Source organism: Choloepus didactylus, chromosome 5 (genome assembly GCF_015220235.1).
Source record: "Choloepus didactylus isolate mChoDid1 chromosome 5, mChoDid1.pri, whole genome shotgun sequence".
Classification (NCBI taxonomy): Eukaryota; Metazoa; Chordata; class Mammalia; order Pilosa; family Megalonychidae; genus Choloepus; species Choloepus didactylus.
Window position 1 is genome coordinate 34,533,137 of NC_051311.1, and position 25,977 is coordinate 34,559,113.

Sequence of the window (25,977 nt, forward strand, 5' to 3'; positions counted from 1 at the left end):
TTACATTTAATCACAGCTTTTTTAAGCTAAGTTTTAAACCTTTGCTGTGGTGTCCTTAATGGGCGAAAATTAAATAACAACAACAAAAATAGACATTTGGGGAAGTTAAATAATTGAAAAAGATGGCAATAGTTAGATAAAAAGAAGGTGTTTCTGATTGTTAAATTCAGTTATTCAGATAAAACTTTTAAATAATTTGAACAAATGGAGATATTTTCCCTGGAAAAGAGACCAGGAAGGGGCCATACAGTAGCCATCTGAAGTCATTTGAAAGGTTGTCATGTGAAATAGGGATTAGATTTGTTCTATGTAGCTAACAGGCTTAGGCTAGGACTGTGGGTGGAGTTACATGAATTCAAACAAATAGAATTGTCAACAAATACAGAGGTTTCCAGTGCCCAGATATGTTCCAGAAGAGTCCAGAAATCTTACAAGGATCTAGCATTAGAGGAGATATTGCTCTAGATGGTCTCTCATTCCCTTCCATCTTTTCGGCACTGTTTCTTTCCAGTTCTGATCAGGAAGAAGTGTGTTTTTGAAGACTGCAGTAGACTGCAAAGAACTTGACCTAGGAATGGCTCAGCATCTAGGCTCCTGACTTACTCCTGCTGTATAATCTCTCTAAGTCTTACCTCTTTCAACCATAAAATAGGAAATAATACTTCTCTTGCCAACACAATGCGTTGTTCTAATATAATAAACTTGTGTGTGTGTGCAATTACTTTACAAGCTGTAAAAGCATGATGCAACTCTAACTTAAGTTTTAAATGAAAGGGTTTGGATTTTAAAAATATATGCCCAATTTACAGACTCACAGGCAGAAGAACAGTAAAAATCAAAACAACAACATAAAATACCTCTTCTTAAAAGTTTGCTGAGGATTTGATTTGGTTTGATAAACAAATTTCTGGAACACTAGAGATAACTACAGATAACATTTATAAAATGTATTAGTGCTCTTTTTTGCCTTATCATAAAGAATCTAGCCCATAATTGAATCATATTAGATGATAGAATTTTGACCTTAAGGCTGAAGATTATTAACTCTCACTTCCCAAAAATATAGAATGAGAAGATATAGAAAATTGAGTTGAATGTGTTCTGAGGTGAGGACATATCCTAGAAGTTCCATTTTAGATTAAAGTATTAAAATGATATGAGCTTATTTTATTAAGATTCAGAAGTCAGTCAAATTAGCCTGGTTTATTGAGATTTACAATTTGGTTCCTATTAAGGAATGGCAATATCAGTGAATATAAAACCTAGGTTTCTTCCTATGGTGAGCCCCAGTCCAATCACATTCCCATCCAGCAGCTGGAGCACTGTCAACCAAGCCTAGGCTGCCAACTTGGCTGGCCAGCAATTCCTTTTTATTTCCACAGGTGAGTAACACCAAATTGGAAAACAGAATGTCCCTGGCACTATTGTCTTATCATAGTGTGGTTATTATTTTTTTTTAGCAGCAGAAAAGGTAAATAATCAAAGTGATTGTGTCCACAGCAGTTTTCATCTGACAAACCTGCAGCTGTGCTGAACAGTGACGCAAGCATTTTACATTGGATGTGTGTGTGCATCATATGTGTATGTGTACATACATACCTATATGCACACATAGAGTTCTGCTGAGGTTAACAAGGTTTAGGGAATGATCACTTAAGATTTGGTGACTTATCAATATGAAGACTATACCATCTATCCCCTTGGCTTACAAACAGTGACATATTGAAAGAGACTGGTGAGCAGGGAGATGCCACACAAGTCATTGCAGAAGAAACCATCATGCCTACAAAATATATGTTCTGGCATGGAATGTTCCTTTTAAAGCATGTCCTGAAATTAATATTCAAGAAACAATAATAATAATACTACCGTTGATGGAGAGAGGTGAGAGGGAATTTAGGAGTAATCAATCCATTCAAATTCCCTTCTTTTACACATGAGGAAATAGAGATACAGGGAGCTACCTGTGAAGGTCAACTCTGGTTGCAAACTCCAGAACTTCTGCTGGAACAGGGCTGTCTTAACCATATTCTCTCTCATTCCCTCCTTGTTTCTACTTGCTCCATTTGGTTTGAAATAAATTTTCAGGTGGCCCACAGACCAAATAATAAAATATCCTGCAGTCAAAAGAGATATTCCTTTCTGGATGTGAAGAAAAAAGGAGAGAAGGACAACTGAGTTTCTTCAAATATTCTTGTTTTGCCCCATCCCCAGAATGTGACTGAGGTGGAAAACTTAAATTAAAGCAGAACATATTTCCTCTGCTTCCTCCCACCCCCACCCCTGGTGACAACTATTTTTTTTTCCTCATTTCCTCCATGTTTCATTTTATCTCTCTCCTTATTCTGTGCTCCATATATTTTGCTTCTTCTACATCCCATGAAACCAGACTTCATTGTACTTTATCCACTAACCAAAAGGCCTTCTTATTAATAGTATGATTATTTCCTTAGGTCTTCTTGAATTATTTTTTAAAAATATGCTTCTAATCCAGTAGTTCTCCATCTTAGCTGCACAATAGAACCACTAGTAAACATATTAATGTCCAGGTCGTAACACAGGACAACTAGTTCCCAGTATCAATTTCTAAAGTTCTCCAGATGATTTAAATATTCAGTAAGTTTGAGAACCTCTACCTTCAACCAATGTTTCTCAACTCGGGATATCCCCACAATCACCCGCCATACCTATATTTTTCAAAACTTCCCAGATGACTCTATTGTTCAGCCACTGCTAAGACCCAGTACCCTAAAGGATTCTTAGAATTTTCACTTCTTGAATGGAACCCTTTCACCCTTCTTCACAAGAAGTCACAAAGTGAAAATGGAGATTCTGATTGGTGATGCCTAGGTCTGTAGTTTTAGCTCAGTATACGTGAATGGCCTAGAAGGATTGTGGCATATGAAACGCAGTCCTGGTAATCAAATAAAATTGGTTCCTACAACCAAAGAAGTCACAAAATTCTCCCATATTGTTGAATTTATTTTAAATTAATGAAGGGAAATGAGAAAATTGGTCTGGAATAAATTTATATACCTCCCTAAATAAAGAGTATTAGGCAGCAGTTATTGACTCCTAAAGTGGCCATAAGCTTCAATTTTATTACAGTTGTAATGCTACACACTCTATGCATGGAATTTTCTCTTGTGCTATCTGATGCATTAGAACTTGAAGGAGTTCTTCTTAAAGCAATAAAAGAAATGTACAACTAAAATCATGGCCCTTTCTCACAAATGCACATTCTATGCTAAGCAGTCTTCAGGAAAGGAACAACTATCCATTCATTTAACAAATTCATCCGTTGGAGTGCTTCCTGTGCAAAGCACTTACCCGTGGGGTAAATAATAGATGTTAATATTTCAAAATGTACCACAGCTTTAAGTAATAGCCCAGGGTGTTCAAAGTCAAATGATGAAAAAGTTGGGAGTAATGTGATTAGTAATCAATAACTGTCACAGAAAAGGGGAAGTAGATGCAGCACAGGAAAAGGGCAATTAGTATACTTACATGTCCAAACATTCAGACCCAAGGGAACTATGAATTTAAAAACTTGGGCAGGGCTTTGAAGGAAAAACAGAAGAGCCTTCTCCATCAAATTCTTCTTTTAAGACATGTTATACAGTATCCTGAGCTGATAGCTCATTTCTGGCTATGGGAACTTCTTCCTGGGAATTTCAGCAATTTCGAATATCATTTACTGGCAGTTAACATTTTTTTAATTCTTCCCAATCCAGTAAGCCCTGTAAGGGCTGGGTGTGAAATGGACTTTGTCCATCCTTTTTTTTACCCTGTAAAGGTGACAGGAATAAATATTTCAGGAATAATTTAGTTACAGGATTGATGATTTTATGAAGGGATGTTGAACAACTAGAAAGTAAAGAATTATCAACCTATGTTGATATTTCACTGAAACACACAGTGGTAACTCTCAGAAACCCGTGACCTTACAAACAGACTGCAATGTGATATATAAGCCTGCTTTCCCACAAAGTAATTTTGGAACCCATTTCAAGAAAGTTAATTTCCTCCAAATATGTATGCTAAATTGCTCCCATTTAAAAGCACAACTAAAGTACTAATCAGGACAGGTAAGTAGGAGTAGTGCTTCCAATTACCTATAAACAGAGGGAAAATGTTGCATCACTAAATGCTGCATCCCTAAAAATCATTTCACAAATGTAAGAGGGCTCACCCATTTAATGGGAGTTTTGTGCCCCAAACAAATCCCTGATAACTCATCTAAAACCCTCCAAGAACCTCTTCTATTCACAAGGGTTTATTACAAGTGCAGCCTCATCATTGGAATGCCATCCCATACTATGCAACAGAATGAACCAAGAACTCAAATGGCCGAAATGAAAACCTTTACTTTGAGCAATTCTTACCTAGGGTTTTTCTTTGACACAGAAAAGGGGAAACAGTAGTTCTGAAAAGATCCTATGCTTATAATATCACAAGCATAGGCAGTTAGTGACTAAAGACCTGAAATCAGTTCCAGTGACCACAAGGAAAAACTTGAGCTTTCCTTTTACAGGGAATTCCCAGACCACAACTTTCACTTAAAGCATACACCAGCCAACCATGGGGTTCTCAAACATCCCTGCAGCTGGCTGACCTCTGATCCTCTGTGTCTATTTCTGAACTTACTCTCTGACAGCTCTGATCACCAGAATCTGCCCACCTCATTTACCCGTCATCTTCTTGTAGAGCCACAAATATATACACAAAGGAAGTGGAGACTCCAAGTCACACCGCAGTCTCCCAAACTTTAATTTTTTAGCCGATCTGTACTTAATCTCCACTAAGCAGCTCAACTTGTGGGAATAGCTAATATGGACAGAGTAGGGGGATTTGGCATGAAGCAATATCCTTTGGATAATAAAATCTTCCATTGACCCTTGAACTTATTTATTGCAAGAGAACATACCTCTTAGAATAACTTAATGAATGCAAATACTAAATAAGTAGGACCTCAGCACATTAACAAGAAAGAAATACTGGGTTGAAAAAATATGCAAGCCAGACACCTCCCCCGCCCCTTGAATTTCCAAATGTAAATTTTACTAAAATACAGTTATTTTACATAAAAATTTTTTTATTATGAGAAGGTGGAAAATCTTGATCTTCTCTTTCCCCATGTATTAAATGGCAGACTAAATGTGAGGAACTTAGTCTGGGAATTCTCACAATATTAGAAGTAAAGTTTATGAAATAAAGCCCCCGTAAGCATTGAAATAGAAGCAAATTGTGAACTGATTCTACCATGTTACTTCTTTTACTCATTTATTAACAACAGGAGATCAGATAGTAGCCCAATAAATTTGTCTTCTTTTAATCATCTAACAAAAATCAGAAATAAATTTCTGAAGAGATGTCTGAGGAACTAAATGTGTATTAAGATTTTATTCGAACAGATTTCCTAATTTAGCAATATGATATAAGGAGAAGCCAGGGAGCTATTGTCACAGCACAGTTCCTGGTCCACAGTGGTCATACCATGTTATGAAAATCAGAAGAGACTGGATTCAAGAATGATTTTCATGCGTGGTTGTAACTGGATTTGGTATTTACATTTGGTGATCATAGGGCAGTACCAAGTGACTGTCTGTGTCTCTCTCTTTGGTAAATATCAAAACTGCAAACCTGACTACAGACAACCGAAAGAGCTCTAAGCACTCTGAACAGGGATTTAGTCTATGTGTCCCCATAGATGAACTGATACTGTATAATATAAAACATTCTATCAGTAATAGGAATAAATTATCCAGTCCTCATCTCAAATGTAAAATATCACCTGAATTCCAATCAAGTTGGGAATGCAAAAATTTTGCCAGCCATCTCATCCAAGAGAGGCTGTGATTAGCAACAGTCTTCCAAGGCAACTGATGAAAAATTAGGTAGTAGTAAGTCCCAAATGAACACTGTAAGTGCAGAAGGATCACTTGAGTCAAGTTGCATGGATTTATTTGGAACATGAAAGTTCAAATAAGTTAGGAACCAGAATGAAGAGTAATAATCAATTTAAGAACTGCTAGAACACTTAAAAACTGAGTAAGTTTGCATCTCATTTTTCTCTTAGGCCAACTGATGATTCTAAAAATATTTTTGGTTGCAGTAAAACTGTCTAGGCTTAGTTCAACTTGCTCTAATTATACTTATTAACGTTAGACACAGGGGGATATACAGTGAGCATCACATAGAAAATCCTTATTAAGAATATGAGTGAGAAATGTGATTAGCATGCCTTTCATTTTTTATTTTCTAAATAAAAAGATGGAATGGGATAGTGGGAAGGAAGACTTTTAAAAGTTTTTGATAAAGATGTAATATGAAGATGTTGCTAAGTCAGAAAACACCCTTTAAGTTGAGTAGAAATACATATTTGACAATCGATTTACGTAATGAATCAGTAATGTATCACTTTCCATATAAGTAATTCAAATCCTTATCTATAAGCCTCAGTCCTACATATGTAGACTTTACTAGCACATTATGGCATAATATAAAAGAGGAATTATGACTGTGGGTGATAATGTAATTGGAAAACATTGCTCCATCCATGTTTCTATTCTGTTTGTATTTGAAATGCTGTTGAACAACATAATGGCTAAAAAGGGAGTGGAAAAAATTAGGGAAACAAGCAATTAGGTAAGTCAGCCGGGAAGCTCACAGACTAAAGGCGACCCTTAAATGAGGGGCTTATCTTCTTTGAGGGTATCAGGGAGAGGGGAGGCAGGCCCTGAAAAGGAAACCACCTTTATACAGCTACTGAGCTCCTAAGGGCTGTCTTGAATTGAGCCGACAGAAGTCAAGTTCTGAAACAGATGGTGCTCATCTCTGCCAGGCAACAGGTGTCTTGCTGTGGGTTTGGTTAAGCTGGTTGGGTATTTGTTCAATTAAAATTAATTTTTTATTTCTTGTCTCTTTTTCTTTAAAGTGAAACGTCAAAATGGACCAGTCACTGGACTCTTAAATACACCACAGCCCACCTCCCCATCCAAGCCACTTTGTAAACAAATCTAGATCTTGTCCCTGAAAAAATTCCCACATACCCTGCTGTACATGAAAAGTAAGATGGAAATCCCCGTCTCGTTATTCCTCCCCTCCCAAAAAAGTACTAGCGAGCAATATAAAAACAGCGACCCTCTAAACAATCCTACACCAACACCTAAAGGGTTGACACATCACCCAAATAAATACACAGGAGCACACAATTTCAGCATAACAAGATGGCAACCTCCTCCTTCCTCTCCAGGAGATTCCCAACATCCTAACTCTCTCAGCTCCAACCCCTGGACTAAATAAAACTGGCAAGCAACCGCTTCAAAGGCCGCGAGGGTTGACACGCAGAAGGGCAAAGGAGGCGGCACTGGTGGGGCGGGCGGAACGCCGGGGTCCATAAGTTATCAAAGTTGTCAAAGCAAAGCTTGCCCTTTGCCCCTGCAATCCTGAGCCTCGCAGGGACCAGACAGATTTCTCTGGTGCACGGTAATCCTTGGGAGATGATTTGCCATTGTTGCCCTCTCCACCAGTCAATCTTCTCAGATCGGGGAACAGGGCTCCGCCCGGTGGGCAGCCGCGGACGCTGTAGCAGCAGCCACAGAGGAGTGACTGGCTCTGGCCCCAAAGGACCAAACACTCGGCGAACCCCCAACAGGTCTCGAGCTGGGCGGACTTGCAACACTGAGGATGTGCAGGCATCAAGGAAGGGCCCAGAGCCCCTATTGCCTTTCTCGGGTCCTGAAGTGACCCTCCTCTCTCAGCGTTCGCCCTACAACAGCCCTTAGGCTATGCTCCCAACTCCGAGCAAGGACCGGACAGACACAAGGACCGGACAGACATAAGGACCGGACAGACCTGTGCTGCCCGGAAAGGCTCGCCTCTACCTACCCCTCCTCACCTCCCACACCTCCTCCACCCCGCGCCCAAAGACACAAAACCAAACACCAAAAAGAGAGCGACTGAGAATCCTCAAAGTTGCGATTTGCAAATAAATTACTGATGCTGAGCACTGGGGGAGGCTGCCGGGTGGGTTCAGGCGGGACTGGCTGGAAACGCACAGCGCGCAGGCAGCAAAGGTTGCTGTCATTACCCTGAGGTTCGCGAACGAACGAGCACAGACCCTCCACCCCCCACCCCCCACCCCCCGCATCTTCTTTCTTCATTGCTGGAATTCTCCCCTAAACCCCTCTCCGCACGCCCCTCACCCCGGATACTCACAAGTCTGTGAGAGCCGGGCAAGCACTTACCATTACGTTCCCCTGCATTTTAGCGGTTTTAATCATCGCCTTTTCCTTCATTTTGCCCAAAGTGTGAAAACGACTTCTTGCCCAAGGAAGAGTTACTTAATCCATTGTCCGGTGATTATTAAAGTAGATATTGGACTTGTCGATGGCGAGGCGAGGATAGGCTTTTTGAGAATAAAAAAAAAAAAAGAAAGAAAAGAAAAGAAAAAAAAAAAAATTCTCCTAGGTCTTCGATTTCCCAACCGCTACCCGCCCCTTCCCCTCTCCTTTCCCTGACGGATCACAAAAGCAATCAACTCTTTTTGGTCGCCGCCAGGTAAAAAAAGGCGAGGGGCGGGGGAGATGCTGCTTTACACAAAAAGCCTGGGAAGGCCGGAGAAGGGGAAAGAGGCTGCTTGAGGTATGAGCAAGCAAGAGCCAGCTCTAATAGCGTCCGTGTTCGGTGAGATCGCTGTAAACACACACTGCGAGCGAGACGCGGGCGCTACACACACGCGCGCGCGGGGCACACTCAGGGATACTCGGCGGCGCTGCTCCTGGTGCTCAAGGGGCTCTCGAACCTGCGACTGGACCCCACCGCGCCGGCAACGTGGAGTGGAGCAGTCGCCGCACTTGGCCCTAAGGGCGGGGGCCAGGCCAGGCGGCTACAACAACGGGGGCTGGAGTAGTGGTGTGTGTGTGTGTATGCGTGTGTATGGGTGTTGCGTGACTGTTGGTTGTGCGTGTGTGCGCGCAGGGGTGGCGATGGCGGTGGCAGCGACGGTGGTATGTCTTAAACTGAAATGGACCAGGAAGCTTCAGACCTCATCAAGGTTAAGCGAACTCAAATTGTTTGGGTAGTGTTGGAGAACCCCTCCCCAAACACCCCCACCGCGGGTTAATGTCTTTTCGCTGTTGGGTTGTGTGTGCGCGCGCAGTGCACTCACGCTTTTCCTTTTACAAACTATGATTTCCACGGGTGAAGCCACCGCCTCCCGGTCCCGTGTTAACTATTTATCAGCTGTAACTACCTCCCGGCTTCGCTGGAAAGAGATGGGAGGGGAGACTCGGGAAAAAGCCAGAGGCGGGTGTGCCACGTCTGCTGCAAGCTAGTGGAAGAGGATGGGGGAAGTAGAGGGGGAGGGTGGATATGGCAGCGTATAAATAACGTTGTTTCAGGTTACTATGGGACACACGTTGCGTTTCCATGGTTGCACTCCGGGTCTGCATCTGAATCGGCTGCCGCGGCAGCCACACAACACAGACCCACTTTCCTGGGGACCAACAGCTTCCAGCTCCAGGACTACGGCTGGAACGTCCGCCTTCCCGCACACACCTGGCTGCTCAGACTCTCCATTTCCTTTCCCCGCCTCCGCCCAGCCTTGGCTCGGGGATCCCTGCAGGTTGTTCGGGAGTCTATTTCTTCTGCTCCCTTTCTCTTGTCTTCTGGGATCCGATCAGACCTACTTTCCTGCTGCGAGCCCTGCGCCTAGGGTTTTGCGTGGCCCGGGAATCACCCCTGGCATTCGTCGGGGCCCTAATCCTAACTCTGATTTCCCATCCTGACCCTAAGCTGAGTGTTGCCCAGTGACCGCCCCTTGGATTCCTCTATCACCACCACTGGGCGATCCTCTAATCAATCTTTCAGAACTGCGGGTACGCTCTCCTGACCACACACGGACGCGCGCTTCCGAGAATGCGCACACGCAGAGGGTGATGAAATTCATTTGCAGAACCGACCCAGGACACCGGAAAGTGGAGTGAGAGGATTTCTCCTGACGCGGATTTTCCCTTCCCGGGACCCAGGCGGCAGCAAAAAAACGGGATTCAGAGCTGTTTCTACCGACCAACCGGCGCATCAGTCTTGAACTAGTGCGTGTGCGCGTGCGCCTGTGTGCGCGCACGTGTGTGTGTGTGTGTGTGTGTGTGTGTGTAAGCGCGCGCTCTCGCCTGGGGGCAGTGGCGAGAGAGAGAGTCGGGGAGGGATTTTGAAAGTGTTTCCATAGATTTACATTCGCAAAAAGTCTCCGAGAATGGGGGCGGGAGAAGGAAGAGGCCAGTTTCCGAACCCACACAGAAGCATAAAACTGTGGAGCAATTGCAACAGTAATTGTATGTAAATTATCCACAGTACAGACACATGCATGTACACATTGACGTACACACATAGATGCATACATATACATAGATACATATGTGTCTAAGTATATTCACAGGCAGTTAAGTGGAGATGTACAGGTGCAAACTACTTGTAAACTAACGATTTGGGCTGCAAATAGGATGTTTGAAAAGTGGCTTTTAAAAGAGTGTGGATTAGGATTTGCCTAAACAGTGGTAGACAGAAGACTCTATTTTAGGTCCTAGAAACACTCTACTTCTATGTTAGGATTTGAAATTAGAAGTTTTCTCTGGAAATAATCACTTAAGCACAGACCATCATTGCACTGTTGAACATTAAGTTAAACTTAGCCCAAAGTGGACAGAAACTAAATATGGCCAACCTAACTTCCAGTATTAAGCAGCATTTAGATGGTTCTTTATCCTCTTTCTTTGAAGTGACATTAAGTTCATTTTGGATCTTTCTCTTTTTCCCTCCATTAATGGGTTGGTTTGAGATTCTTCCCAACAGCTTGCCTTTTTCTCATCCCATCACCACATATGGAGTAAGGAGGGAAAATCAAGGAAATAGGACAACTTTTTTTAGCATGCCATTTTTATAACTGCATTACCCCTGGAGAGGGAAAGGGGGAGAATATGGATTAAACCTTCAGGTTAAAAAAATAAATCTGTTGGTGGACTTAATGCCCCCCACCACAACCAACAACAGTAATCATCACCAAACTGCTACCAGCCAAAAATATTTGAGGCACCTCAGTTATCCTCTTATTTCTCAGCCTCTAATGGAAAGGCCTACAGGTAAACTAGGACCAAAAAGCAGACATAAAGAGGGGCCATTATATGGAATGATAAAGTGAAGTAACTCTTGAAGCTATTCACTCTTTGCGACTCACCTGTTTGTAGCCATTGACATAGTGGAAAACTGGGGGAGGAAAATAATGAGGAAAAATAAAGGCGTCTCAGGGAGAAAGATGGAAGGCAAGGGTATAAGAAAAAAACGCTTAAATTAGGAGATTGTTGATTGACTATTAATTATGGATATTTAATTTTCTGAGAAATTTAGACTAGGAATTATTTGAGGATGGCAAGGCCATCAGAACTTCTCTCCCTATCTTCATCCCCATAATGCTTTATACCCCTGAGCTACTGCATTTATTGTAAGAGAAAAAATGGATATGTATAATTTTCAACAAGTGTTGGTTCTTCTCTCTCCAGTTTTTGCAGTTGTATTTCCTGTTTTCTTTCTAATCTCCAAAAAGAGCATGTTTATCTACCAGTTTTTCACCAGAGTATTTGTTAATTTGAACATTTAGTATCTGCCATGTTTCATAGCATTGAAGTCCCATTTACTTTTGCTGAGAACTTATTCACAGATATCTACTTAACTCTGGCAGACCTCCCTCCAAACCTGTCATAATGCAGCCATTGCCTTTAACCATCCTTTTTGTCCATCTTTAATTTATGTACTGTTGGCATTAGCAACTGCTTTGATTAAAGTAGCTTTGATTTAAGTTGAGACTTTTGGCAAAATGTTCAGTTTCACATTTGACATCAGGTAATATTTACGGCACAAGAAGAGATTCTTCACATTACTTTATCAGTGTTCTTTTCTTGTTACGTATTACTAGAAGTTTAACTGAACGAATACCTATACCACCTAGATGAATTCCACTGTAGGGAAACTCAAAAGGTGAAATTCCCAATTTATAAAAATGAAAGTCACAATGGTATAGGAAAAGAGAGTGATTATTCTTATTACAAACTAGTTTTTTACTCACAGATTAGTTCATGACTGACAGTTCCAACCAAGCTTTTGAAGGGCTTGGGCCAGAGCAGCCCCAAGACCAAAGAAAATGCCAGGCACAGAGTCAGACATGACTTTTATTAGGACTTACAAACAGGAGAAGATGTTTCCCAGTGGCGGCCATTCGGGAAGTCAGTGCTCCACAAAGGTGGGAGTGCAAAGGGCAGCTAATAAGGGTTTAGGACAAAGACATCCCATAGGTTTTTCAGCAGGGTCTCAAGACACAGGGGTCTGGAAATTTATTATCAACAGTGATCATGGGAAGGGAGTTTCAATGCTTTACAAGATAAGTGGTTTGTGATGCCATGTGTATATTCTTTCCTTCTTGAGGAGGTCTGTTGACCTTGATCTTCTGTCCCAGTCGTGTAGATGGCTACCTGCAGTGACTTACTCTCAATATGGAGTGGGGAGCCTGGGCCCTGGGTCTCCACAGAGACATTCTTGAAAATGTGAGCTTCCCCACTGCATTGAAAACATCATTCATTCTATGTAATATGATTTACCCATAAATTTTCAGGAAAATATCTTTTGGAATAAAATGAGATCTGCCAGCATTAATTTTACAAAAGGCACAGGTATGATAATTATGATTTGGAGAAAGTATAACAAATTGTTTTTAACCTTTTCTCAATTATCCGCAGAAGACTTAAACAAATTAACTTAAAACTTGTAGTGACACTAATGATATGCCAAGCACAATAATATGTGATAGATTTTATTATAGGAAACTGTCCCTGTTCTTAAGGATTTCATAGTACCCAATAAGAAACATCAAAATTGACAACATTAACAACAACAATAATAATAGTACAAATATGATACAGGAATACAGGTTATAGGGCTTGCAGCATATTTGGGCAGATACTGGAGAAAGCTAGAAGTAGTACCAGTTGAAATACATCTCAAAGGACCAATATTAATTTAGCCATTAGGGACATGGAGCCAGGGAAAGGGAGTACCAGGTAGATGGATTTCACGAGCTGATCAGAACACTAAAACATAGAAGCAAAAATGAGTAACAGAGATGGGAATGGAAAGACACACAGGGACTAGGATGTGAAAGCCCTGTGAGCCATGCTTTTCTTTGGGAAATGGGGTGCTGAAGCCTAGCGTATCCCCAATAGGGAGTGACAGAGTCAGATCTGCTTTTAAGAAAGAAATGCTTTCTAATCAACACTCTAAAGGCAAAGAGGCAGGGAGTCAGGTAAGCAATTAAGAAACTCCTGCAGTAATTTTGAGTAGGAATGACAAGAGCATGGACATTGTGACAGGTAGTAGGGTCTAAAGAAGAGTCATTTATGATCATCCATGAAAAACTAATTAGCCCAGTTTCACCTCAGCTTGCATCTGGCACAGTTCTCAACTGTTCCTTCACAACCATACATTGGTATATTACCAAGAGCTGGAAACTAAATTTAATATCACCTCAGTGATAGCATAACATAAAAATTGCTATTTGAGCCTTTTAAATAATTATCTTTCTCATGGCCAGAACAGGACTTATAAACTTATCACACATATTTATGTACATGTCTGTCTCCCTGTACTAAACTGAAGGCATACATTGTCAAGCTTTCTTTGCATCCTTGTGATCCTAAACTTTGATAAATAGTAAGTGTCCAATACATGTTATGATGGTTTGAAGTTGTATGGATGCCAGAAAATCAGGTTTTTAAAACTAATCTATTCCTGTGGGTATAAACCTACTGTAAGTAGGAACTTTTGATTAGGTTATTTCAGTTAAGGCATGGCCCAGGGTGGGCCTTAATCCTCTTACTTGAATCCTTTATATAAACAGGATGAAAACAGAGAGATAGAGAGAAAGCCACAGAAGCTGAAAGAGAAAGCCACAGAGGCAAGAAGTTGAAAGCAAGGAAACCCAGAAGAGGAGGGAGAGAGCCGCAGAGGCCACCATATGCCTTGCCGTGTGACAGAGGAGTCCAGGATCACTGGCAGCTGGTCCTCAGGAAGAAGGTATCATCTGATGATGCTTCAATTTGGACATTTTTCTCTGCCTCAAAACTGAAAGTTTGTAAGTTAATAAATTCCCATTGTTAAGAGCTGATCCATTTCATGGTGTCTGCATTTTCACAGCCTAGCAGACTAAAACACATCTTTTGAACAAATGCAATAATGAATGAAGGGACATTTGCACCACTGCCTCTCTTCCATTGTACTTTCAACCAAAATTGACATTGCAAACATTTTCAAGAAATATCTGTTTTTAAACCTTAAGCACATTGCCCCACTGATGAAAAATATATCAGAGAAATCCCAAGTGTCTACATAAACAACCCTCTGAATTTAATTAGAGGACCTTTATCTTTGGCAATGTTTAACTTCCCAAGAGAGGACCAAGAGTCAAGAAAATTATTTAAATACATTTCTATCTTTGGCCTTGCTCAACTTAATGGGGTTACTTTCTCCGGTATGCCTGAAATCCTAATCTCCACATGAATGAGGTAATGTTGACCAAATCCTTTAGATTAGGTTGGCCCTAGTGTTCCTCTATTTCATGTAAATAACAGAGATCAGGCTCCATGTCTTCTCTTTTCTCTCATCATACTTGTCTCTGAACATTAGCGAGTGCCTTTCACTACATACAAAATTTACAAGTGACAAAACAAAGGCATGGAAATCCTGGGGTTCATATCGCTAGGTTATGCTACACCTCTTCAATATTCTAGGCCATAATCAAAGGTATTCAACACTAGGCTAACATGCCTTCTTTTGGTCTAATTGGTCAGTTACAACCTCTTGCCTCTCCCATTATTCTATTGGTATGAAATATTTTCTTAATAACATGCAAGTAGTATGAAATTATTGATGAGGTTCTTGTATACATAAGAATATCTGTATATCAGCTTTGTAAATATGCAGATTATCCAGAAAACATAAGCAGGTAAATATATGAGAATCCTGTTATCTTTAGGCAATGTGAAATTCCTCTACATAACATATCTGTTTTACAGAATCAATGGAACAGGGATACAGATTTTTAGGATTCCTATGGAATCATTTGTAGAAGAGAAATGGCCAAACACATATGGACAAAAAGTTCTAGACAAAGAAAAAGTATGAAGGCAAAGAGAGAGTTATTGATATGCTTATCATGAAACTTACTTATAACAGAATTCATATTATGGACAACTTAAAATTATAATATTTGAACATAAGTAGTTCAAGGAAAGATATTTGTAGAGTAACCATATAAGGGAAGCTTTGGAAACACATTTATAAATATACCCTGCTAATTTCCCTGTAAGGTAACACAATTATTAGTCGATGAATCAGAAACCTCTGAATATTTCTTTCAAGAAGGATTAAAAAGTTAATAGTAGGCAATATGTTTTTAATTTATTTACTATTTGTCTTCCACTTAGAGTCAGGGCTCTTGGGTCCACCCCTATAAATATATATAAAACCCTGCCTCAAATTAGATTATAAATAAAATTTGAAAGACTAGGAAACTCATATTAAAACAATTAACCCATGAATTAATGTTACTAGGTGTTTTAGTTTCCTAGGCTGCTGAAAGCAAATACCATGGAACAGGTTGGCTTAAACAATGGGAATTTATAAGCTTACAGTTTGAGGCCAAGAACATGTCCAAATCAGGGCATCATCAAGGCAATGCTTTCTTTCTGAAGATAGTGGCATTCCGGTGTTGGCTGCAGTGATCCTTGGCTCCTCTGCCACATGGCGAGGCACATGGCAATGTCTGCTGGTCTTTCCCTTCTCTTCTAGGTTTCACTGATTTCAGTCTCTTGCTTCTGTGGCTTTTTTTCTCTGTCTGAATTTCATCCCGTTTACAAAGAACTCCAGTAATGGCACAATGACCCATCCTGAATGAGGTGGGTCACACTTTAACTGAAGTTGCCTCATCAAAAGGTCCTACTTACATAGATTTACACCCACAGGGATGGATTAGACACGAGAACATACTGTTTCAAACCACCATACAAGGCTAGGATTCAAGAAGGTCCTAACTGTGCAATAAAAGCTATTAATTTTAAAAAAAAATTAAGGAAAAGAGAGAAACGTGCTTATATGATTTTTTCAAGGTGCTTTGGAATCAGGAAAACTCTGAGCTGGGGTTTTAAGCATACTACCATCCTTGCCCTCCCTCTCCCTCAGCATGTAGAAAATACAGACTTCCCTTTTACTGCTCCCATTAACATCACACTTTAATATACTTACTACAATTGATGAAAAATTATTATAATTGTACTATTAACTATAGTCCATGGTTTACCTTAGTCACTGTTTGCATTGTACAGTCCCATGGATTTTTTAATAGTTATTCTAGTAACATATACAAACCTAAAACTTCCCCTTTTAACTACATTCAAATATATAATTCAGTGCTGTTAATTACATTCACAACATTGTGCTACCAATATCAGCAATCCATATCCATGGATTTTCCATCATCCCAAATAAAAACTCTGTATAATTTAAGCATTAACTCCCCTTTTCCTACCTCTCTTCTGTCCTTTGGTAAGCTACAGTGTAGATTCTGACTGAGTTTGTCTTATTCTATTTATTTCATATTAGTGAGATCATACAATTTTGTCCTTTTGTTTCTGGCATATTTCACTCAATACAATGTCTTCAAGTTCATCCATGTTGTCACATGCACCAGAACTTTATTCCTATTTCTGGCTGAATAATATTACATTGTTTACACATAACACATTTTTGAATCCATTGATTAGTTGATGGACACTTGGGTTGTTTCCATCTTTAGGCAATTGTGGATAATGCTGCAAATCAACATCGGTGTGCAAATACTTGTTTGAGTCCCTGCTTTCAATCTTTTGGGTATATACCTGATAGTGGGATTGCAGGGTCTTATGGTGATTCTATACTTAGGTTCCTGAGGAACTACCAAACTGTCTTTCATAGCGGCTTGCAGGGCTTTACATTCCCACCAACAATGAATGAATGTTCCTGATTCTCCACATCTCTGCTTCTCTGTTTCCATCTGAATTATTTTTCTTTGACATGAAGAATTTCTTTGTATTACCTTTTCTGCATGTTTCCTGGTGATAAATTTTCTAAGTTTTTGTTTTCCAGAAAACGTGTTTATTTTGCATTTGTTTTTGAAGAAGAATTTTAGTTGATATAGATTTCCAGTTTGGCAACTGTTTTCTTTCAGCATTTTGACATCATGTATTTTTCTTCTGAGTTCTATGGCTGTAAGTCCTTGGAAAGTAATGTGTTCATTGTCTCTGTCTGCTTCTAAGATTTTCTCTTCTCTTCAAGTTTTTAGAAATTTTATTATGACATCTTTAGTTTTTTTTTTTTTTTGCTTATTTTTTTAACCTGAGGTTCATAGCGCTTCTTAAATCTGCAGTTTTGTTTTTGTTTTTGTTTTTGTTTTTACTTTGGGGAAGTTTTCACCTATTATCTCTTCATAGATTGTTTCTCTTCAATTTTTTCCTTCTGTCCTTCTGGAATTTCAATTAAAACTATGTTAGATGTGTTTGACATATTATATCTGTTATATACACTTTTCTATATTTTTCTAACCATCTTTCTGTTTATGCTTCAATTTGAATTACTTTTCAGCTCACTTATGTTCTCTTTGTCTCTCACGTATTCTCTGTATTTATCCACTGTTTAACCCATCCCTTGATTTCTTAATTTTATTCCTTAATTTCAATTTCTTAATATTATGTCAGAAGTATTTCAGTTCTAATCTTTCATTTGACTACTTTTTATAGTTTCCAGGTCTGTAGTATAATTCTATATTTTGTCATTTATTTTCTTCAATATGTTAATCACTTGTGTATTAAAGTCCACATCTAATCATTTCTTTCTGGTTCTGGTTCTTCTGCTTTTCTGTTTGTATTTTGTGTGTGTGCATGTGCTTGTGTGCAGGTGGTTTGATTTTTGTTTTGTTTTCAGTTATTTTTGTTTTCCCTTTTGGTAACTTTTAACTGAAAGGTGAATATTTTCAAATATCTGAGGCTCCAAAATGTATCCCTTTTACTTCTAGCAGGCAGTAGGGGACACATAACTTTAACCCAAGCGGGGATTCAGGATTTAAGAGTCTGAGCTTCAGTCTTGAGGGACAATCCCTCTCTCATTCTTCCTTTCTTCTAATGCATAATCCTTTGGGGATTCCAACTTAACCTCTGGGGTGTTTTCCAGGGCCTCTAATCATTTTTAGGCCCTGAACTCTGTGTAGATTCACAGCTTTCAGCTGCCATGGGAAAATCGACAAATATCAGTTCTAATTTTTTTTCCCCTTTCTGCACTTCCTTTTTCTGGATCTTGACCGCCAAGTCCTTACTTTTCAGGATCTCCAAAGACTTCTACCTTTTCTGTTGTTCTTGATAGTAGAATTGATCTGCAACACGTTAATCTGCCATTTCAGGCCTCGGCATTTTCCTTACTCATTCCTCCCATACCAAGTTATCTCCTGCTCATCCTTTCGCACACCTACTCACACATACTCACACATACTCAAGTGTTCTATCCATCTAGAACAAAGTCACCTATTAAAAGAGTTCACAATTCTGTAAAATTCTACTTCGTATCATTTGCCACAGTTGCAAATGTATATTTATTTCTGTAATTATTAGAATTCTTTGTCTCTGTAATTAAATTGTAAACTCTATAAGGGCAGTATCAATGTCTGTTTTTGCTCTTCATTTTAAATTAGGTATGCGTGAAATAATTTTGAATAAAAGAATACATTTGTTTAAATTCCACAGATATCTTACTGTATAGTTTGATAAGGCAAGATAAAAATTCAATTATAGTGTGTTATTCAGTATATAGATATTTGGAACCCTGTTCAACATAAAGTTTAAAGAAGTATTCTTTACAAATAAAGAGAGTGCACATGTATAATTGCTAAACACTGGAGCTTTGGTGTTAGATTACCTAGTTTCAAATCACAGCTCTGCCACTCACTATCTGTTTGAGGCCGCAGAGCCTCAGTTTTCCCATCTAAAATGGTGATGGTTATACTACCATCATATGGGATCATCATGATTTTAAATGAGGAAATGTAAAATGCTCATATAAATGAAGGAACTTACGAAGAACACTGCCTAGGAGCACTCAATATACATTATCTATCATTTTAAATTATAAATAAACATTAGATTAGCTAAATCAGGGAGAATTAGGTTAATCTGGCAATCAATGGCATATTCAATGAAAATGACACGTTTAACATTTATACTAATACTTGCAAAGTGTTAGTATAATTATGCGTGCTAATTCTCACCCTCACTGTAATACATGCCAAGAGAGAGAAAATCTAATCAGTTCTTGCTGCCATAATCTACAGTATTATTTATCATGCTACAAGGCTTATTTCACTTCATGCTTGTTTGATTAAGCAGAGCAAAGCACCTTCCACAGCAGTAAGTACAAGATATAAGTGTGCATACAAATTACCTGGCTGTTTGCAAAAAAAGCAGATTTCCATGCCAAGCTCTGATTCAGTGGGTCTAATTTTGGGCCTACAAATCTGCATTCTACACAATGTATTTTCCAGTTGATGTTGAAAAAAATGGTTCTTGAAGTCACTTGGAGAAAAAGTGCTCTTTAAGGCAACATATCACAGATGGGAAGATTATGGAATATTTAAAAAAGAGAATGAAGGGCAAGTTAGACAAATAAAACAGCATGGGTTTTGAAGACTGTAAGACTAGTAGTACCCTTAATATGGATTTGTAAGAGAAATTCAGAAAGCATAAAAGTTGTGAAATGATTTTATCACTCTCCAATCTATGTTAATTGCGATTTTAGCTATAGAGATGGAAGCCCTGATCCTGATGCAGTAACAACAGAGTGGCAGTTACGATGATGAAAAGGTGCAGATTATAATAAGAAAGTTCATTAAAACTGAACCATATAAAACTGATTCTGAAATTTGTCTAAAATAGATTAATAATCTCTTTTTGGCCATTTTATATATTGGCCAAAGAAGATAAAGTTAAACAACAGATACTGATGATTTATAGGATGAGAATTTAATTCTGGCCAAATTTTATCCATTAAATTATTTACACTCTAGCCATCCCCTAGACTGCAGTTTTCAGGTAGGACTCTGTTATAAGGAAGGGGGGTAGGGTGGGGAATTAGTGTCCCTTTCACTGAAAGTCAAGATCATCATTGTCTCCTGCCAAGAAGAATATCAATCACCTTCATTAGAAACTGGCCAAAAATATATAAATATATGTATCTTGGCTGTTGCTCTGAATGAAGAACTTTAATTTCCTGTTGTCTTTTTCTTTAAAATTTGCCAAAAAACACTGTTGTGTCTGTTGTCTCAATAGCTCTGTGGTTTCCCTGTACAAAATAAGACTTTTATTTATTTTTTCGGCCCTTTATATATGCATGCACGTATCTGTGTGTGCATATGTGTGTATGTGTCTATATAAAATATAATACAATTGCTAGATATATTTGTAGAGTACTCTAAAGTTTTCATAGTTTATTCATATTCATCTCTTTGCTTTATCTTCACATCACCTTTGTAAAATATTGGGGCAAGTCATTCTCTCTCTTGATAGGTTTGGGGAAATTAAAAGTCCTTTGGCCAGTTTAGTGACAGACCTGGAAACATAGAGATGCCTTGACTTCTAGCCAGGAATCTTTTCACTGAACTTAGATCATATGAAAGAGAGCAATGAAAACCTGAAAAATAGTCAGTAAACTGTTTCATCAGCCTCAGAAATCAATAAGAGAACTGTTAACTGTTAAAGTGGAGTAAAAACATAAAGACACTTCCAAAGCAATCTAAGTGCAGAATCCTCCTCGTTGTTTAAAAATGTGCTTTCCCCAAATCTTTTGTAATCTTGATCATACCTAAAAAATGCAGATAGTTCCTAGGAAGATGGACTGGGGGTTGGGAAGTTTGTGTCAGTGACTGTCACCTTTTCCTTTGTCTTTTTGTTGGATTTTTAAAGCAAGTAACATGCATTACTTTGATTCTTTTTCTAATTATAAATTCCCTCCCTATCCCCGTCCCTCCTCTTCATAGGAACCATTGTGGCTAGTTTCTTATTTGTCCTTGCAGATAAACTCTACAAGCAAATATATGTGTTCGCTTTATTTTTATTGTAATTATTATTTACATACAGTGGCATTCTGCACCTTGACTTTTTCACTCGCTGGTATTCCTCAATTACTTTTTCCTTTGTTTTCAATTTTTTGATTTTGCTTTTTCACATTTTAAAATTGAGACATAATTTACATAAAGGAATATGCCCAAATCGTAAATGTACAGCTCAATGAATTTTTATATATGTCTGCATCGGTGCAAACACCATCACCCCATTCAATTCCTGTACCTGTCTGTCGTCAGCAGCCCCCTCCCACAGAGGTGTCCCCTGCAGTTCTGATTTCTGTTACAATAGGTTAATTAAAAAAAAAAAAGAAAAGAAAATCTTGCATTTGGTGTTGGGGGTGGAGGTGGGGGTGTTTGCAAGTCCCATTGCATATCTATGTTTGAAACAGACACCATGCAATTATTTCTTCCACACTAAAATGCTTCAAGCATCTATTTTAAAAAACATGTTTGACTTTTATTTTTCTATAAAAATAATGTTGACTCAAAACTACAAGATACCACTTCACACTCACTAGGATGGCTATAATAAAAAAGAAAGATAAAAAAACAATTGTGATAATAGAGAAATTGGAATCTTCACACATTGCTGTGGGACTGAAATGGCATAGCCACTTTGGAAAAGTTTGGCAGTTGCTTAAAAAGTTATATACAGAGCTACCATTTAACCAGCAATTCTACTCCTACGTAATACACCCCAAAGAATGACAATGCAGAAACTTGCACACTAATATTCACAGCAGAACCATGTGTAACAAGTAAAAAGTGGAAATAACCAAAATGATAAATGGATAAACTTAATGTGGTATATATATATATATATACAATGGGATATTTTTCAGCTATAAAAAGGAATAAAGTACTACTGCATGCTACAACATGAATGAACATCAAAAATATGCTGCCAAGCGAAAGAAGCCAGTCACAGAAGACCACACATTGCATGTTCCCATTTATATTAAATGACAATAATAGGGAAATCTATAGAGACTAAATAGTAGTTGCCTAGGGCTGGGTGGGTTGGAGGGTTAGGAGAATGAGGGTTGGCTGGATGGGGAGTGACACTAATGGGTATAGAGTTTCTTTTTGCAATGATGAAAATGTCCTAAAATTAGATTAAAGCAACAGTTGTAAAACTCTGTAAACATACTAAATATCATTGAATTATACTTTTAAATAGGTGAACTTTATGTTATGAAAATTATATCTCAATAACCCTGTAAACAAAAAAGACTGTGAAGGAAAAAAGGAAAACCTAGAAGGATTCTGCACTTGGAAGGATATTTTAGTTTTTTCCATACTTTAAAGAAACCATAATTGGAAATCAAAGGCAATGCATTATGGGTGTGGTTATGCAATAAAGAGAACAAGAAATGCCAATTATGTCAGAAGATTAGTTAACAAATATGTTTAAGTAAAAACATTTAAGTCAAAATATAATTTAATTAATACTTAAAATATAAATTTAAGAAAAATTAAGGTTATAGGAGAAAAGCTTTTAAAAGCATAATCTTAACCAGAAAGAAAATTTTGTATGTTATATATTTTGTACACAAAATTGAATCATATAGCACAATTTTAAGCTGACATTTAAATCAGCAATAAGTTTTTTCCCACTGAATATACTTTTACCACATAATTAAAACATTTTCCCCATAATTTGGATATATAATAATTTTTAAACTAATCAGCTATTATTGGTTTGTACATTGTATCTTATTGGTAAACTTATCAACCTCAAAATTTAAAAATGCATCTATTTACATATTAATTGATCATCTTTTTTCCTGTAAATTGTCTGTTCATAATATTTGTCAATTTTCCTTGTTGGTTTACTTATTTTTTTCTCATATTGGTTTGTATGATTTTTTTGCGTTAAGAAAGTTGACCCTTGTCATTTTATTAGCCTTAATATGTGTTATGTAAAGTGTTACTCATTTGTTGCTTACTTCTGAACTTCTTTATGATTTCATAAATATATCTCAAATATCAATACACTCAGCTTGACATTTGACTTCTTGCAATATCTTGAAAAATCCAAGGTATAAAATATGGTTTGTTGAGACAACCAAATCTGGCTTATTTTCCCTCTGCAAGTGAAAGCATAAACTTGAGTATGTAGCTGTAATTTGAATTATGACAGAAATACCACTTATTTTTTTTGGCATTATTTAAGTACAACAAAAACAAAATGAAACAAAACCTAAGAGTTTAGGTAGGGATTGGTGTGGGCTGTTTTGTAATATTAACCCACTCTCAATAAATGAAGGTGACTGTCAATTAACATGTAGTAAGTGTTGTTATTAAAGACTAATGTTGAGAGCTGGGTAATTTTAAAATACAGAGTTGAGATCATTGGAATGGAACTCTCTATTGGGCTTGACTTTGATCTTGACGGGCCAATGACAGTTTGCCAATGATTACAGCCATTTCTATTCTCTGAGCTTTGGCTGATCAGTCAATCAATCAGCAGCAAAGGGATAGCAGTTATTATCAGGCATAGATGTTCGCCTTGCCTTCCATTTTACCTTTTCCTTCCTCCCTCCCTCTTTCCTTCCAGCCTTTGTTCCTTTTTAAATATTTTTCATTTATTTTATCTCTTCCAACTACATCTCCTATAACTCCATCCTGATTTTAAGGTTTTTCTGCCTCTTCTCTTCCTCTTTCTCTTTTCCTTTATTTCTCAAGTCCAAATTGAAAGATTTGTTTCTTAAGTATGAAATCTAATTTGGTGAAAGGCTCTGGAGGGAGGGATATTAGTAAGGTAAACCATGGAAGCAAATATGGCATTTCTTTTCCTCACCTTTCCAATTGTAAAATTTTAAAAATTATTAGTTTTTGTCTTTGGGCTTTTCCTGAGAAAGCCATGTTCTCTGATACCATAACAAAAAATTGGGAAGATGAATTAACTGACAGCTGTGATTAAGCCATCATCAGAATTTTTGCCTCAATTGTACCATTCTGGATCTTTTCTGCAAAGAATTGTTATGCCAAATTGTCCTTTGGATTATGTCATTTCCCAACATTGAAGGGTTCAATAAAGAAAATAATCCTATGAAATTGGTTTAATGATGCCTCTTTTTATGAGTAAACTTCTTTCTGGTCTCAACATTGGGAAGAGATTTCCTTATCTGATAAGGTGGTGTATTTTTACCTATGGATAATGTATACGGTGCATTTAATTTTTTCCCCTTCAATTGTGTTGGATACATAGCTCATTGTATAAAGTTTTTCCTGGAAACTCAATTCCTAGCTTCTTAGATTTCCAACTCCTATTTACCCTTCACCATAACTTCCTTCTTTATCTAATTTGGCAGTGAAATTTTGGGAAACGTGCATATTTTGGGCATACTAGATGCATTAGAGAATAATGGTGTGTATGAATAATCAGTTACCTTTTATTTATATTAAACCATGGGCAGATATGTCTTACAAAGTGGAGCTATGCAGAAAGTTTTAATTTTGAGATTTTAAAGTGTGTTAACCACAATTCTCAATATTTTACAGCAGGGACTCCATTTTTATACATATAAAATAAAAGTATGTTCATGGCTTCTTACAATTATTATTGCTAATAACATTAATTTCACTGCCTTGAATATATATATAAACTCTTTTTTTCTAAAATGGAAAATTAATTAACTTAAAAGTTTTCTAATTGTCTAAATCTAATTTTAAAAGAGGCATATCTGTGAGAAATGATTAGGAATATTTAGCAAGTAGAAAAAGAGCTGGAGAGACCATAATTTCCATGTGTGATATGGGAAAGAATAATAAATATGCAATTTTCTAACACCTGCTACTTTATTAAGCATCTTGGTAATGTTTTTAAAAATTTACATAGTCTACATAATTAAAACAAATAGGGAAGTACAGACACAGAATATTAATTTATCTCTCCCCTGCTTTGTTTGTATTTTAGGTGTGTGTTTGTGTGTCTATATGCAAAAGATTAAAATATAAGCTATTCTGGTTCATAAGAACAGAAAGGAATGAAGTAAAATTAACTGAAAAGAGCATAGAAGGCCTAGAAATAATTTTAAGTGTATGATTTAAAGGACAAGAGGAAGTGCTCATCATGCTGGCAGGGAATAGAAGGCACATTCATACTGGAAAATTGAAGAAAACTTAATGAAGGGACATTTTTAAAAACAGAAAGAGCAGGGTTTGGGAAAACCAACCAAGGATAGTTCAGAACTTGGAGCTAGTACGTAGAGAACCATTACCCCTGTTTTAGTTTGCTAAAGCTGACAAAATGCAATATACCAGAAATGGGTTGGCTTTTACAATAGGGGTTTATTAACTTACAAGTTTACAGTTCTGAGGTGTGAAAATGTCCATATCAAAGCATTAACAATATGATACCTTCTCCCCGAAGACTGGCTATGTCCACCCCCAGGTCCTCTGTCACATGGCCAGGCACATGGTGACATCTACCGGTGCCTCCCTTATCTCCTGGGTTTTGTTGCTTCCAACTTCTGGCTTCAGTGCTTTCCTCTCTGAGCTTGTGTGTGTGTCCTTGTCTCTTAGCTTCTCTGGGACTTTGTTCTGTGTCTTCTCTCTGTCTTTCATCCCCTTATAAAGGACTCCAGTAAGAGGACTAAGACCCACCTTGATTGAGGTGGGTCACATCTCAATTGAAATAACCTAATCAAAAGGTCCCATCTACAATAAATAGGTCCACACCCTAGGAATGGATTAAAAGATGTTCTTTTCTGGGGTACATACAGCCT

The 25,977-nt window shown here is 38.0% G+C and overlaps 1 protein-coding gene across 3 annotated transcripts in view; it reads right to left on the reverse strand.

Moving 5' to 3' along the window:
- Window positions 1-25,977, reverse strand: part of DPP6 (dipeptidyl peptidase like 6) — a 1,366,335-nt gene that overhangs the window by 1,161,017 nt on the left and 179,341 nt on the right. Inside the window, exon 1 of one of the 3 annotated variants that reach the window (XM_037835755.1) lies at window positions 8,250-8,391. The exons of the other annotated variants lie outside the window; for them this stretch is intronic. Within the exon in view, the coding sequence (XP_037691683.1) occupies window positions 8,250-8,300 (51 nt within the window). The 5' untranslated portion in view covers window positions 8,301-8,391. Of the gene's footprint in view, window positions 1-8,249; window positions 8,392-25,977 lie in introns of those variants that run through there. 3 annotated transcript variants of the gene reach the window in all.